Source organism: Polyergus mexicanus, unplaced genomic scaffold, assembly GCF_030449975.1.
Source record: "Polyergus mexicanus isolate NDT 795.1 unplaced genomic scaffold, iyPolMexi1.0 SCAF_11, whole genome shotgun sequence".
NCBI lineage: Eukaryota > Metazoa > Arthropoda > Insecta > Hymenoptera > Formicidae > Polyergus > Polyergus mexicanus.
In genome coordinates this window covers 3673241-3690983 of record NW_027223331.1, presented here as the reverse complement: position 1 = coordinate 3690983, position 17743 = coordinate 3673241, and the positions used below count along the sequence as shown (strand labels likewise).

General features: G+C 37.7%; 2 protein-coding genes and 1 long non-coding RNA gene across 6 annotated transcripts in view; 2 read left to right on the top strand and 1 right to left on the bottom strand.

The window, feature by feature from the left end:
• LOC138937728 (kinesin-like protein KIF26A) overlaps positions 1-17743 on the bottom strand; it is a 317690-nt gene that overhangs the window by 152644 nt on the left and 147303 nt on the right. The gene's annotated exons all lie outside the window — the stretch shown is intronic.
• LOC138937734 (uncharacterized) overlaps positions 1-17743 on the top strand; it is a 272331-nt gene that overhangs the window by 215103 nt on the left and 39485 nt on the right. The gene's annotated exons all lie outside the window — the stretch shown is intronic.
• LOC138937658 (uncharacterized) lies at positions 6678-8506 on the top strand. Its single transcript, XM_070304139.1, has 4 exons — positions 6678-6964; positions 7059-7118; positions 7294-7429; positions 7530-8506. The coding sequence occupies exons 1-4, from the start codon at positions 6887-6889 to the stop codon at positions 7667-7669; spliced, it is 414 nt and encodes a 137-aa protein (XP_070160240.1). The 5' UTR covers positions 6678-6886; the 3' UTR covers positions 7670-8506.

The following is a 17743-nucleotide window of genomic DNA, read 5'->3' as shown; positions in this document are numbered from 1 at the left end:
GATTGATTAGCAATTAAAATAATTAGTATTTATTGATAATTGCTACAAGAAGAGCTCTAATATTCTCTTGTAATTTTTTATAATATATACAAATTAAATCTTAGAAATTAAAATTAATTATCTTTAAAAAAAGAGAGAGAGAGAGAGAAAAGATTACAACATTCCTTAAATTTTATTTTCAAATCAAATAATTTTTGTAAAATATTTCTAAATTCTTCTAACTCGATCAAATCAAGTTAGTTTTGCGATAACTATATACTATATGTCATATTATATTAATTGTTTAATAGAGCCTGCGAGATCGGATTAAACAAGCCGACTATTTCACAGGAAATTAGAAACTTTCGCATTTCTTAAAGAAGACGCGCTCATAACATGTAAGAAAAATAGGAAATAGTTATTTTGTTTAACGTAGTCTTCAATACCGGAAGTCTAGGTTCTAATCCGAAATGCTCAACGATGACGGAGAGATTCTCACTCGCGGTGAAGTACGCGATTTCTTTCGAGCTCCGCGCGCGACACGACCAACTCGACGCGAAAAACATGAAAGACATCCGAACACGATACTCCACTTCGGGAATCTCGACGACGGCGCGCTGTCCAGGATTTCCGCCTTAGACGGCGGGGAGAATAGTGTTCTTAAGCCGCGCAAGCGAAATATATCCGCCGTCGTACTGCTTTCAGGCCTTCTCCCTGTCAGTGAAGACTCGCGAAAATTCCCATAAGCTTTCCGCGAGGAGGATTGCAATCTTTCACCGAGGAGGAAATCCTTATCGCGCGAATCTAACCACGAGTCTCTTCGAGTCTATCCGAGACGAAAAGAGATCGACATCAATTAAATAATCAAATCGAAGCGCTAAAAATTCATGGAAGCTAAACATAAATTCAAATTATAATAAATTTTTAAATGCATACATTTCTTTACAATTTCTATGAAATTTTTTAAATACGTATTCAATTTCTTCAATTCGCGAAGCAAAGAGAATCAATTATCTAATATCATCGTCATATCTTACAGACATTTGCATGTTTTTAGCAAATCTTTTTGCTTTGCGTTCTGATAATAATATTTCTCTTTATAATATCTCCCCCCCCTCCGGTATTCGATATAACTCTCGAAACATGGAAAATTGCTTTCAGAGAAAAGTCTGCACCATTACGAAAATGCACTATCGATATATAACGCGTTATTACGCAACGCGTACTTGTAGATATCGATATGGAAGATGGAAAGGCCTAAAAGCGCGAGGTATGAATAAGGCCATAAATCCACAAATAGCGTAAGGCGACCGCGTGTATAGTCGAGATACTCTTGCAGATTAAGTCACGAACTCTCGGCCTGGTTTATTTATTGTGCCTTCGAGTATGTTCTACGATATTTACAGTATAATATGTATACTTGATAAATGGAAAATATCTCTGCGAAACAAATAGGCGTATTTGGTGAACAATATTTCTTCGCAAAAACAGAAACGAGTTTCCCTTAATAAAAAACAGTAGCGAACACGCATTCATCATATTTACATGTTACAAGTAAAAAAAAAAAAAAAGAATAGCTTCCTGATTGGATACATTGGAAGTGAAAGGGTTAAACAGCCCCTACGTGTTTTCGCAGCGATTGCAGCAGGAAGGGCCACGGATTGGCCATGTCAGAGCGATGTCGACGCGTGACGTATGGGGAAATTAGAAGTTTCGCGGCTGTTCTCCGCGAACTAGCCGGCTGGACAAATGGATAGAATTCAATGCCGACGAGCGTTTCCGTAGCCCCCTTATTGCTCCCCCGGGATGTTTCCCGAGGGACGCCCGCCGAAATTAGTCCATATTATTTTGGTGAGTGAGAGGCGCGAGGGCGGAAGCGGTTAGACGTCCGGTTTGTTACCCGAAAGACGACGGGGCGTCGATGGAGAAAGACGAATCGGCACTTCGGGAATCTTAGGGTGGCCGTCACATGATCTGATTTCGCACGGTACGTTCTTGAATGAAGAAATTTTATGGCATCTTCTCCTCTTAGGGAAAATATTAGAAACGTAATTTGTACTTTGATAGAATTAAATAATTGTCGCAAAAATTCAATTTATATATATATATGATTATTGATATTATATATATATATATATATATATATATATATATATATATATAATAAATAATTAAATTACTTCCTGTCATTTATATTTCACGCCTTTATTTGACTACAATTCGATCTTAAATATTCAAAGAAATTTATACATGGATAAATCGAACTTGTTTAATATCATCCATATCGCAAATTGTTCCATTAAATTCGTTATTGTTTCTAATCTGTGTCGGTTGCGCTATTTGAACGCGCGTATCGATCCAGTGATAAGACAAAGTGCCACTCGCTTGTTAAGGAGTCGAGACGCTGGAAAGTGGCAACCGCGTGTCGGGGCCGCTTTAAACACGATGAGGGCACGTCGTATCGACCGCAGGACCCAATCTCTGTCCCGCATTAGTTGTGTATCTATGTGTCTCGAATATACATAGACACATATATACACATACATACGTACACTCGTTGCAGACATATGTGCGCGTCGATTTAATCGTTACGTAAGTACATCACGAAATGCTGGTCGCTATCTCTTTGTGAACGAGGGGATAATCGCTCCAATTAAGCCGCTTTCCCACGGATTCCGCGTGCGTGCATGCGTGCACGCGCGCGTCCCATCCGGGTTATTTCGTACCCATATACGCTCGACATCAATAATATTTTACCAGGCGATATTATATATCGATATCGAATAATTCCGCGGGATCTTTCATCGGCCGGACCGTTTAATAAGACCGTGTCGAGTTTTATCATTAATCTTCATTTGCCAGATCTCGCAGCAATGATCCAAGTTGAAACGCGTTATTTTCGGGTTATATTTCAGCTGATGAGCAGACCGGGACAAAATAAAGATTGCATTCGACCGACGCGCGATAATGTTCGAAAAAAAGAATCTGTGAAAGCAAATCGTCCATCGAGCCCGTTCGTATTTCGTATTCGATATATCGGATTCGCATCGTGTTTTTTTTTTCATCCTTCTCTTTTTATCTCTCTAACAGGTATAAAAAAAATATTACATTCCGCACGCCGACAGTATTGGTTATTAAATGCTTTCGAATGAATACTGCATGAGCGTACCGTGCTCGAGAATATACTGTCCGTATATTATATCCACTCGCTCGCGCGCGCATGGATATATACGCACACTCGAGCGCGATTCTGCGTTAAATAATTTTTTGCTTTTCACAAAGTGAAAAATGTGATATTCGCAAAAAGTAATCCACTTGTCCGAGAAGTAATCGGATGAACCGTTTAGAGCGAGCATACATTCGGTCGCAAAAGTCTGCGAAATCTAAGGAAAATGTGTGAAGAAGTGTCGAGACTAACTACTGCCATCGATTTATTTGGATTCTGGTGAGAGATACGCTCGACGATGTGAAGCTGGGAAAAGGAGAGCGAAGAGAAAAGCGACGTGTTAAGAACGTCGTCTAAATATACGACTGATCCCGCAGGGCGAATCTGCAATTCGTTTTTCTCGCATTTATTCTCGCGTGCAACGTCGACCGTTTAACGCGCGACAACGAACCAGATCGTTGCTTCACCTTTCTCATCCTTCCACGAATGCGTTCTTTCGTCGCGATTAACAAGATTAGCCAAGCGCGACTACGTGCTTCTGGAAAATGTAAATGAGCGACCACAGAACGAATGCAAAGTGATGTATTGAATTTCTTTAAATTTTTAGCAAGGAGAAGAAAATGTAGAAATGTTAACTCTACAAATTAAGGTTCTTTTCAGCAATAATACGAATCGTCAATAGTTTTGAATCTAAAGAATCTTCGATTTAAACTTTTTCAATTTAAACTTTTGAAATTCAAATAGATGAGAAAATCCTTAAAGAAATTATCCTTATTTTGTTTATCGTTTGTTTAATTTCGTTAGAGATGGCGAATTGAATTTAGCTAAAATTATTTTCGAATTGATGAATTGTGTAACTGGATTACTTTGTATAAGATAAACGCATAGATTCGTGAGCGTGTATATATGTGAGTGTACGTGATATCGCGTTTATCTCTCTTCAAGAATATTAAATATCTTTCGCAAAATGTTACGTTCATTGTTGTTGTAATTGCGAAAGTTAACATTATTAAACATTTCACGACTGAGTAACAAGAAGCTTGTAATCTTCCCTTCTTCAGATATTTGGCTCCATATCTAGAGAAGTTTATAAGATTTGTGCTCGTATTCTATTCTTACACACGCATACAAAAACGAATGTCTAGACTCTCCGTTTATCGTGGAGAAGTTCAAAATTACCTTTCTCCGAGTATTACCTACAGCGTTCATTCATCGTTCACAACCAGTCGTCTAGACTGTCACCCGTGACTGTTTCAACTAATTTAATTCGCACATTTTTTTTCCGCGAAGTCAGCCCTGAGAAAACCTCACAGATCGGTGTTCGCTTCTGAAATATTTCCAATTTGTTTTCCTAAAGCAATCGATAATTCAAACAAACGAACTTTGTTTGTTCCATGTTTTATCTTGTCGCGTCGCTACACAAATAAAATAAACCGATAGATTAAAGAATTATAATCGTGAGTACATTAGGATCGTCTGTTTAAAATTTATCACTGAAAATAATAGAATTATGTATCAGAATCCTCTGATAATAATACAACGATGAGAATTCAAAAGTTCAACAAGCGGAGTATCGAATTATATTTAATTTTCATATTTTTATGTTCCTATATATAATAAGATTTTAATATTTTAATATATTAATAATTTATAACCGTTAAGTAAAGTGAGATTACCGCTTATATCAAGTTTGTAGTGACATAATAAAGGTATGAGACAGATGATGGCGAGTGAATGTTTAACTAAAGGTTAAACTATACTCGAGAGAGCATTATTTGCTAAGCTAATGACCAGTTTCGACGTTGTTCGGCAATCAAGCGAACAAAGGGCTTCCGGTCACGTCGACAGACCGTCGAGGACTCCAACACCGTATCTAGTTCGGACTCCTTCACGCCACAACTTCGCTAACAGTAGTAGCAACGCTATGCAAACAGCTGTACTCCCCTTCCTTTTAAGTACGTGGCGTTAGAAATTAACGGAGCGTACGCGATATAATGGTCTACTTCATACAATACAAAATATTTCTAAAAAACAATGCTTTAAATTTTTGCGATATAGTTTTCCATCTTTTCTACATTCCTATAATTTCTTGAATTTTTCCTTCTTTATGTGTTTTATATATCTTTCTAGTAAAGATGTGCTAGGAGATATTTTTATTTAGTTTATAAATAATAATTCTTATCTTACGGTAGAAACGTGTTTATATTTTAATGCAACTATACGTATTTTCAATATCATTCATATGTAATCATGCGCATCGTTTAAGACTACGAAAAAATGCGGTAATAAATCTTCTTCTATGAAATTTTGTTTCCCGTCTAACGATGCAACAAGAGCAAGATATTAATGATCTCGTATTCGAGGCAAACATTTCTCCCACAAGCACGAGTACGCGCATATATCGAGCCGAATGAAAGAGCTCTTTCAAAGACAAATAACGAGGTAGCGAAAATAACGATATGCGCGGTACGGAGCGTGCAATTTCCTAATGTGGCCATTTCGTCGACGGCTGAAAACATCTTTGATTATTCGCGTAATAAGCGAACGCGCGAGCTCAAGTGCTAATGGGGGCACGCAATAATTATCCGAACGCGAATAAAAACAGGGACTAAGAAGGGCCGTCACTTCGACATACAATGCAAATTTTACTCCTTCTCGGCATTTTCCGTGCTCTTTTCGTTCTGCAACAACCGAAGTGTGTTAATGGCGCGCAGCTAATTAAAAATTTTAATCCTGAGATCCGTAATTACGATCGTTTTTTTTTTCCATGCGCGTATTCATCCGCAAAGGCGATTACCGAGTCTATTGATCATTAAAGTCAATCTCCTCGATGGAAAGTCACAACCGTATTGCTATATACTCAGCTGCGCGAGAGAATACGAAAATGCATACTGCGCTTGGGGAATCGAACCTCCTCGAGTACTGGAAAACGGGTGTCTCGTATTTCTTATTTTATGAAAGGTAGCGCGGTATTCCGCGGAAAATGCGCAGTAAGTATCCTCTCTGTCTCCGAGGACCCGAGGAGAGGCTGCCAATATATATATATATATCAAGAAGAAGAAGAAAATATACATATTATGAAATCGAATAAGGATACATAGACATTGTCGGTGTACAATCATAATGCTTCAAAATAATCGATGAAATATATTCTGAAAAAAAAATAGCGAAAGAGCTTGTCTAATCCGTTTTTCTAAAATTTTCCGCGAATATATTAATATTAATTACTATTGTATTAACACACTGGTTTCTTGATTTTATTCTTCACATCGATCCTGAATATTCAAATTAATAATGCTTGTGTCGACTAATTTAATTAAGTTGACACAAGGAAACTTTAGTATATAAAGTATTTTTCATTGATAAAATATGACTCAAACATTTTAAAGTTGCCATAAAATTAAAATAACAAAGATTTGCCTTTTCTCGCACGAGTAAATTGCGAAACGTCGTTTTACGATGTACTTGTTTTTTCTAATTTAGATAAATAAATACGAAAACAAGCGGGAAAATCCTACAAACATTTAGTACAGCGTCGGAAATCAGCCGCGTTTACATAATTTCCGTTCGAGTTAAGAAAAGTTTCAACGATCCATTTTCCAAAGGCGCGCACGCTTTAACAACGCTTCGATAAGGACGCGCTGATAGAACAATTTCGTAACGAGCGTTTAAAGACCCAAGGTATAAAAGTGCGCTTCCACGTCGTGGAACGCTATGATCCTCTTAAGCGTGTAACCCAACATGAGCCGACTTTTTCTCCTCGCGTTGTTAATATGCGCCGTTTCGGCCGCGTATCATCCATGTATCGTAAAGGATAAGGTACGGCGGATCATCCTGCCAAATAGATGGGTAGTGAAAACTATAGTATTACACCGTGATTATGTGCTAATCTTACTTGGTCGTTCCGTCGTAGGAAAAATCGGATATTCGGGTGATCGATATAGACGATTTCAGCACAGACGATTCCAGCTTCGTGAGTAATTGATCAAATGATCACATCATTTAGAATAAGCTCACATATCATTGTAATTTTTTAAAACTTTGTTATCTCTTACTCCGATATTGCATTTAACCTAATTATCTTATTTCTGTAAATATGTGTGTGTTCTACGATAATATTAATAATATTAATTCGTGTTTTTAAAAAGGGGGAATCGGATATTCTGACTTTACATCTGCCGGACAAAGGGAAAAAAGAAAAGGGTAGTCAAAAAGGAAAAGGTTCCTGCAAAAGAGATGAAGATTGCGATTCAAATTCAATCTGTCTAGCAAATATTATCTGCGGTACGTAATACAGACTTCTTTGTGTCAAAAATTGGAGCCAAATATGTTACTCGAGGAAATGTCACGAATTAAAAGTTTCTTTCTTTTCTTTTGGACGCAGTAAAGGGAACACGGCGAAATTTAGATTCTCTGGAAGCGAGCACTAATCAATTAAAATCTAAACGATGCAATAAGGGTCAACATTGTCCTCGCGTCTCCGTACATGACGACAGTTATGCCGATAAAATTTTTATAGAGTAACCTCGCCCTCGCGAACAATAAACGCATTTGCATCAATCGAATGATTGATTTCCCATCATCGCCCATATCCAGCGGATATCTGTTTGCTTATCTGTATTTCGTTCGCCGATGAAATTTCCCACACTGCACATCTATCCATTGTCGGCGCATGAATATAACATAAACCCCGAAAATATCGAGCATTTAATGGCAGCCCGACCGCGGACGCGAGCGTGTGTAGTAAAGCGGTTAAGTTACATTTTACACGCGGATTCGAAACGTCAACGCGGAGAGATACGATCGACGTGTAAAAGCCCGCTTTTCCCCTCGCCATAAAAAAAAATATAAAAAAAAATAAGATAAAAAAAACATCGTCGAGGAAACATATGGCGCCATACGATCGGGACTCATTAACGGCGAGAGAAACGGAGGGATACTAGTGAAAGACCGTAAGAAAAGAGGAAGGTTTAACCGTCTCGCCGTAAATTTTAGTGGGAACAACCGCTTTCACCTGCAAGCACTTCTTGCAACCCCGCCCGTAACCGCAACCCCGATCGAAACAGTGCGACGCCGTTGAAAAACCTTACTACATATTAGATTTACACTCGAAATCAATTAGCTCCTAATTGAAACGGATGAGTCGATGCGACACGCCCGAGTATTGTTTTATTGAGAAACCTCCGGATATATTGGTGGCGACGCCGACAGTAAAATCTAATACCGATATCGCTTGGGAGATTCTTGTCAGTACGATTTTCTATGTAGAAAGAACGTCTATTGTAGTATATAAACAACAATGAATAAGTAGGTGACGGTTCAATAAAATGGTATCAAAAAGATATTATAACGAATTATAAAGTAACGAAAGAATAATGTAAAAAATAAATATTGCATATCTAAAAATTGTGTTGTTTTATATTGTAATTATTTTTTGATACATCGACTTGTTACGCAGAAAGAAAAATTATGTCCAATAAGGAATCAGGTGCTCATCGGTCAAGGAGGAATTGTTGGTCTTAAGCAAGCAGCCAAGTTGGTGTCTCGTAAAACCTCGCAAAACTCAGCGGCGGCGCGGAAAGATTTACGATTCCAGCAAGAGGAGCGTAACATTCGTAATATCCTTTCTTCGCGAGAAGGCGAACGGTGATTTTTCATGCGGGCCATTCTTCTCTCGTCGCGAGATTTCGTTTAATTTTATTTTAATACGAAAAAAATGAAAATCTTCGAAACACCGTGTAACGCGCAGCGGCATCCAGATCCGAGAAGATTCGCACACCGATGGGACGGTCGTAAATATTTGCGTAACTCGTTAACCCAGCGTCTAGCGGCACACGCGGTTAAATTTTCGGCACGTCAAAATATTTAAAATCGAGAGCGCAATTAACGAGACCTACCCTCCCCTCTAATAGGCGCCGAAGGCGCGACTCATTTTCGGTAGTCATTTTCTGCCCACGGAAAAATCTCGAATAATTCTCCGCCGTTTTGCACGGAATATCATTAAAGCGTGTTTTTTGTACTATTTCATATAATTACTGAAAAAAAATATCTAATTGTAAGTAATTGGTTAAGATTTTTTCCACCGTATATTTCATGCATGCATATAAAAAAATTATAATTGCACCAGTTTGATTAATTTAAAATTAACCCTAATTAAAATGTAGTTAGTTTTTTCTCTTGTGTAGTCACAAAGTGAAGAGAAAGAAAGAGAGAGAGAGAGAGAGTGAGAGAGAGAGAGAGAGAGAAAGAGAAAGCAAGAGAAAAAATAGTCTTCTAATCTTGGATTATTTAATTCATACTGTCGTTTCATCAATCTATTGTCTTATGTTGTAATTTATTTTGTAAATAATTTATGCATATTTTCTATTATACATACACACACACACGTAGTTACATATATATATATATATATATATATATATATATATTTTATAGATAGTACGTAGTCGAAAGCGCAAAAACTAAAAAAGACGAAGTTTATTTTGAGTGGCGACGATAATGAGTCATTTCGCGAAGAGTCGACGAAAAATAAGCGTCACGAAAGAAAAATTCCGGCACGCGGGACCGAGCTGCGGGTCGCGATTTTCTGTGCTCAATTTAAACACTGTCTACGTGACAGGCGCGAAACCACCGTAGGCATTTGCGCGTGTGCCACGCGTAGATCGCGACGAGCCGTCGCGGACTCGTCGTTTTTCGTGTACCCTTTTCCCTACAGATTTTATTTTATTTATTGTGTGTGTGTATGACTGTGTGATTCCAACGACGAAAGAATAAATCGGCCATGTCTCGCGTCGTGCGAAAAGAGCGAAAATAAAATCTCGGTTGACGCGGAGAATTTGAAATGAAAATACTGTTAAAATAAAGCTTGCCTTATATTCAAGAGAGAATAGAATTTCTGTTAACTCTTGCATCAATTCGAGAAATTGAAATTAAGTTTTCGTACATTATACGTATAATATTTTGTGATTTTCCTTCTTTTATCTTATAGGAATTAAAAAAGTAGATTTATAAATTTATTAAATGCAGTTATCTTTACGAACATAAAAAATACGCGGATGTTAATAAAAAATGTTTATATACAATTTCCAACAGAACCATCGCACCGATATTGCACCACGGTGGTTGAATGTTATTGGTTAATTAAGGACAGAAAACCGAATTCATTTTTCGTAGCACGTTTCTCATGTATACTCGCGTAAGGCATTACACGATGGATGCCCACAGCGATGCATTTACACGGAACATAATATGTCTGATCAGGACCGTAACTATCTCCATATATTATGTTCCGCGTGTTCGGAGACATAGGTTCCGACCAAGTGTATCTATGCCAAACAATATTCCGGGACGCGGGTCTAAATGGTTCCTCGTGTCTGCAGTTATTTCGGCAATTAATCATTCGCAAGCCCAGGATTGAAGCAACTTAATCCTCTCCTCTCTTGTTTATTTCGCTCTCGTTTTCGACCTTACCTAGCGTCTGATCAAACAAAATTCCGTTGAAATTAACTTTGGACCATTTATTAAAAAAAAAAAAAAAAAATTATTGAGATTATCCAAGGTGCTGATTGCCTAAAATTACCATTGATCCTTACTTGGTCGATTTAATATTGCTTTGAGGAATGATTGATCAAATTTAATTTAACCAAAATCAAGTCGCTACATAAATCGAGTAGTAATGAATAAAAAAATAATCTTAACCAAACCAAATCAATTTTACGAATTTTAAATTCTCTCATGTTTTTTTAAACATTTCACCACTAGCCTTCTCTGGACATCAATTACTCGAAAAAAAAAAAAAAAAAAATTCAAACTATCTCTTTTTAAATCTCTCATTCTGATGCAACGTCGAATCAATCATCAATTTTGCTCCAACTTACTTCATCCCGCAACCTTTCTAGCATACTGGGAAATCTCCCCTGAGAACGAAAACACTGACATGTGCGAGGATGACGGCAGCTTTTAACAATCATTTCTCTCATCTTCTGCAAAGTATCGCGAGGTTTCCTTGCAGTCTACTAAAACGAGAGGTGCCTTCATCCCGTGAAAGTATCTGGAAAAATTCCTTCTCCCTCTCCCCCCCCCCCTCTCTCTCTCTCTCTCTCTGTCGACAATTCAGACATGTACAGTCGGCAGTCGGATGGGATCGCGACCCTTTTAAGATTCGCCTGCATTCCTACATTCTGTCATTTCTGTTTCTCGCGGGTTGATCCGAGGTTGCTGCATTATTTCGCCTAGCAATGTGACGAACGAGGCTGTTATCGATCAGTGTTGAAGATAAACGAACATGTCGTGCAGTGTCGAAGCAACTTTTTAATTGTCGATTTAATTTTGATTAATATCTTATATATAAATGTTATAGATATTTAAATTATATTCGCGATTTTTCGATACAAAAAAATATTATCTTATTATAAACTTTTCCTATTAATACATATATTAAATAAGCAAGTCGAGAAGTATGATATAATAAAAATAATACTGTTGTAAATCGATATGATATACAATATTAAATGAATATTGCTTCACGAGGCTACATTACGTATATTTCGTACTGCATCGATAAAACTGCTCCGTGAAATTATCAGTGTTTGTGTTAATTGCAGCAAGAGTTGCGAAACTATATTATTTCGAAGAGAAGAACGAGAAAATATGAGAGTGATATGCCGTCGGAATTAACGTTCTTCTTGGTTTCAGAACGCGCTCGCATTTCGTTCGACATTTCGTGACCGAAAAGCCTCTCGCATAAAGAACATTTTTACGTCGTCGGAACGTCGCACAACTCGATGCGAAACGTTTATGTACGCGTATTAAAAAATTCTTCTCTCGAGATTCTCGGGAATCCAATCTTTTTCCTCCTCGACAGTACGGCGGGCTCGTTACCGGGACGCGCACAGTTACGAGACAAGGAGGGGGTGTCATGGAAATAGAGTGTAAGCCCCGAGAGGAGCTTCGCTAAGCTGAGAGGCAGGCACACGCGTACATATATACAAAGCGAGCGAGCGACCGAGTGAATTTCAGAGACAGAAAAAGAGCGAGTGAGAGAATGAATTTTATAGTGGAGGGTCAGTGAGAAATACAGTAGCATAGAGCAGGATATACATCGTGCACTAGAGTTAAGTCCTCTCAGAATACTATACATGGTACATAAAAAATGATTTGTGACCAATAAACGTATGTGGTCAAATATCACTACCTGAGGAGATGTTATTATTGTTACAAAAGAAATACTTTAGTCATTGAACAATTAAAATAAAATATCATTATATTATTCTATCCTGCGGTTTAAACAAATATTAAACTCTATTTAATGGAAGACAAAATAATGATAAAACTAATTGCGTCTGTTTTCACGTCAAAAAAGCAATGGGTTTCATAAATTGCAGTGAGAAAGATAAAGAAAAGTAAGAATAAAAAATGGGGCTCCTGCACAGATTTTAAGTAAGATTTAGCGTGTGCGGAAAAATAGAGTAATAAACACACACACAAAGCACGATGTTTTCCCAGCATCGCTCATTCGCGTAACTGCCGGCTGATACGCGATACGCTTACTCGACTCGATTCCCCAAAACGTCGCCCTAACTCACTCGCAACCGCCCACAATTCGTCGTTCTGGACTTGTTAAACGCCCCAGCGATGCTACAAAGTCGCCCCGGGTGTGTTGAAACGATCCCCGCTTCGTAGAACGGCGCGAGTGTATATCAGCCGCTTCTGTGACGCTTTCGCAAAACGATCCGCTTACTGGTTACACGATCGAGAATCTCATGCCGTGCCGTGGTAACATAATTTACTAAAGCACCCAGTAACTTAGTATCGTTTAGAAAGTTGCGCTCGCAAAACTTTCACCATCTTAATTTTTTATATCTTTTATTCTGACATCTAGAAAGGAAATATATGGGGAAAGTTATTTTTGAAATTCTTGATTAAGGAAATAAATATCTGTATTTTTTCACGAGTTTAAAAACCAATGAAATATTTATCTTATTGTTAGACTCGTTGAAAAATGCAACTATTAATTTTTTGATTGAAAATTACTCGTGTTCTTTTATTTTTTTATAAAGAGAGCTCCGCCACCACATATAAAGTATCGAATGATGCAGTTTATGATACATTGATCGAATACGGCATAATCCGGAAAATCCGAGAAGGAAAAATGCGCGAGGAGAGGCCGAAGGAGAGGCACCGGGAGGGAAACGAACGATCCTGTTAGCCGTTGCGCGGAAGTCATAAAGAGCCGGCAAATCTTTTCATTATCGCGCCGCGTAAGTGATACGTATATCATACTAAAGGGGCTATTTCGCGGGCATTATACCGGGAAGAAACGAGCCCGATCCCGGGGTTCGCGCGCGTGAGCCGCCGCGCGACGGATGCGTTTTCCGCGTCGCGCCATGTTGCCGCGTAAAGTGCGTGCGAGCCGATTAAGCCGGGCTATTTCTCCGATTCGTCTACACCTCGCTTCGTCCCTCACGCAACCCCCGTACTATTGCGCGCGTCCCTCGCCGCCCTTTATCATCCCCTTCCATCTCATGGCGATTCACCGCTCTCGCCGCTTCTATCGAGGGAGAGCTCTCTTTACGAGCGCTAACGCGACTTCCGTATATAGTGCAGTCCGTGTTTCCTCTCTTAGACAGTGAGACCACGTGCGCGCGTCGCGTAATCCCGTATAGCGAGAGTTTTATCGTCACTCCTACGGACGGTGGCTATTAAAATAATAGGAAGCTTTACGACGGGAAATTAATTCGCGCGATACACGCACGAACAGCGATCTCTCGCTCCGTAATTGTGGCGTGCCGTGGAAATGTTACAATTTTCCGAGTCCGCCGCGACGGTTCTGTTCATTTATGATACTTAATTAAAAATATTGTATATCGGACTCTTAACCGCTTAAAGTCTCGGTACGCCCATCTCTCGCACGATCGCGAATTATTTTTAAATATTACACGCCCTTTTTTAGAATATGAATATTAAACGATGATTTTCATTCTCGCGCGCTACTATACCGAAAACTTCCATTAATCGTACATTGTTAAACCGTGAGACTTGCGATTAATCATCAACAGATTAACTTTTTGTATTCTCTCGTTGTATAAAAATATGTAAAACATTTTAATCCTTTAAAATAATTAAATTACAAACAATTACGTTCCATTAAAGAAATATTAAAAATTTATTATCTGCTTTGTTTCATATTGCTATATTTTGGGAGAAATGTAATATAAAATATGTAAAAGGATAATATTAAGTAAGGAATTTTAATGAATAAAATAATTTAATTTTGCAGAATAATAATACATTTATAAATTTTCGTATAAATACTCATATCATACATTTAATCAAAATAAAAACAAGAGATTGAATATCATAAATTTTTTTCATATATGAACGTCGATCGGCTTCTAAAAGATAAACATGTTGTGGCAATAAACATATTATCTTTTATATGTTGGCAATGTAATGCACGATGGCAAATTTATTTGATACAACGCGCCGTTCTTGGAGAATTTAATTACATTTTAAAAATATCGTAATATACACAATGTTGTCTTATCAAGGCTACAATCGCGATCTGTAAATTAAAGAGGTATCATTCATAGGCAGTGCTATCTGGCATTGCACTCGAATATATAAAAAAGGATGTATAAATTTTCCAGCTAGCTGCAATGTAATATATATATATATATAGAATCATCGATTAAACAATGTAGTTTGCCCGGTCAATTTTCATTGCCATTAAATATTCCTCGGTGACTATTTGGGATCAGTAAAACGGTAACGATTCGAGTTAATGTCGGCGCGAGCCTACGTCATTCCCTTTTGTAAGCCTGAGCCTCCACTTTTACGGCTCAAAATTACTGCCGTGCAACCCTCATATGTTTATGGCCGTCAGCGTCGCGACGTCGCGCTGCGTTAAAACTGGTCCGCCCTAACGCAAACTCATCACGATGAGTGAATCGATCACGCGGACGCGACGTTTCGTACCATTAATCTTTACAGATTGTCCCAGAAGCCCCGATCGCGTATTGCTGTAAGCAGATTACGGATAATCCGTGGCGAATATTTTACATCGGGACCGAATAAGCGACGAGACGCGAACACACGTAATTCACTATTAATTCGTTGGCGCGCTTTTATTGAAAGTGACAGGCCCGCGATTCCTCCCAAATATCTCCCGAAATATCGACGGGATGCAATGTAAAATTTGATAATTAAAATGTCGATGTCGCACGGCGTGCTCATAATTACTATATTTTATATAACGCCGAATAAATGGAATAAAACGGCGGAATCAATTTCGTTGCAGTTGCAATTAACGGCGAGTTCGATTTATTTGCGCGCGCGTACAGGGAAATTCTGGGGTTTATCTCTCACTATTTTATTACAATTTTCAGCCACGTCTAATTCAATATCATCAATCTTATAGAATTATAATTTTCAATCATATCTGACTCATTGCTATATCTGTTGATTTTTCAACAAATTAAATAACCATTCTTCATATACGTATAAAATAAAATTGAAATTAGCCGCAATTTTATAATTTTGTTTTTCATTCATAGAAATGTTAAGAAAGTAAAATATGACGATTAAAATGATTTTCGAAATAAGGCACATAAAATAGTCGTGAACAAATTGCGACAATTGTTCTCGCTAAAAAATCGTCACTATAATTCTTGATGATCGCACTGCTCTTAGATGTGTTTTTAAGTGACGTGTCAAAAACGGTGCGAGACAATGGCGGTCTACGATGAATCACGACAGTAAAAGTCCCTGGAATTCACGCTATTAGATTAAGAGACGGACACATGCGTGTTTTACGTCCAACACATAATTAACGTTCGTCTTCTCGTGCGAGGCAAGTTTTCGAGGGAAAAGCTTGATGCCGACATTCTCGAGCGAACTGCGTTTAACGGCTGTGAAATTGTGTTTCTCGTAGAATATTAGTAATCTTTTACGCTGGCAGAATCCGCGATAAAATTATGATAGGACAAATTTAATAATTATCACGATTTAACGAAGGGCGAACACAGGGATTTTTTATTGTGACTGCTTAAATTCTTTATCTTATTTTAACGGTAAACTAGAATAGTTTCTCTGAGATATCAAGAATTTTTGATAAAATAAATGCGACGTCACACTGTCACAATTATAAATTAATTGGCCGTAGAAATTAAATCTGGGAAACGTAAATTAAAACTTCTATCAAAATACAATAAGAAACTTAGATTAATTTCATGTATATATTTAAAACTGCTGTCAGTTTAATAAAAACTTGTTCGTCTATCTTCTCCTAGCAGATCTGTTTGTGTCACATAGATTTAGCTTCATTTAAAATAATCTACGTTATATTTGTACTATCGCATTATTGCAAGAGAGCATTCCATGGCAAAATCAATTTAACGTTTCAATTAAAAAATCAATATATCAAATAACAGAAATAATTTCAACAACGAAAGTAAATCTTTGCTCGATTATAGTTTTTATAACTGATATGTAATTTTGTTTTGACAATAATCACAATTTGTCGTGCAAAAATATATGTGCACAGAATAATTTTGAAATCTATACGATATAGATCTGAAAAATATTCTGTATATTCTTCAATAATATATCTTACACAATATAGAGTACTATTCTTTTTCAAGCAAAAATACAGATATCGTAATACACATAAAATGACATCGTGAAAGGGCAGAATCTCCCGCGACAAATGTGCCGAAATATACATAATGGCGGATTCCATGTGTTGCGCGGAAATCGACGACGTCGATCACGTACGATCCGTACGAGCTTTTAATACGACGTAGTCGGCAAAGTTGGACAGAGATCTTGTGACGGAATACCGTCTTATTCCCGACGACAGTGTCGATCCAAGGCTTACTGACGTTGTAGGACGCGTGTCTGATCCCGGGTAAGTTCGTGAGTTGATTTTTCCTCTCGCCATTACTACGCTACTATCACCATCGCTCACTCTTGCACCCGAACCTGATCGCGATTTGCTCTTCCTCGTGAACTCGCAACATTTCCCGTGTGTTTTCAGCACGCACACGAAAGCTTATAAGGAGGGAGAGGATGGGCGAACTTTAATCTACACGACGGTACGTGAGGTGTTTGCGGTCGAGCCATTGGCAACCCTCCTCATCACTTTCGCAATCTCATGCAAAACGACCTCAGACCTCTTCTTGAGTCCAAACACTTTCTAATCTTCGATCCTCGGTAACTTGGTACTCGAGACAACAATTTTCACTCTTTCACGCAAGCTTGTCTTTTTTTTTTTTTTTTTAGATTAACTACGTTACATCTCCTTGTTTCGCTGCGCTGCAAATTTACGTTGTGAAAATCGTTTAAAAGTAATTATTTTAATACATAATTTGACGATAATATTCTCTAAACAACGTAAACGCTTATAATATTCTAAATATTAATTTTTAACCCTGCCTATTTTATAATATATAAAAGATTTTTATATATATTTTTATATATATGTATTGTGTACATGATCTAAACCTTATGTAATTTATTGTGTAAACTATATATATTTTTATAAACTTTTTTCTATAATTCTATTTCTATATTTTCTATAATGTTTAATTTCCTTTGCTC

Excerpts from the sequence above, each read along its gene's own strand:
- LOC138937658 (XM_070304139.1), top strand. The coding sequence starts at position 6,887 with ATGAGCCGACTTTTTCTCCTCGCGTTGTTAATATGCGCCGTTTCGGCC. Across the intron at positions 6,965-7,058 it reads CATGTATCGTAAAGGATAAG|GAAAAATCGGATATTCGGGT; the intron begins GTACGGCGGATC and ends GTTCCGTCGTAG. Across the intron at positions 7,430-7,529 it reads TCTAGCAAATATTATCTGCG|TAAAGGGAACACGGCGAAAT; the intron begins GTACGTAATACA and ends TTTTGGACGCAG.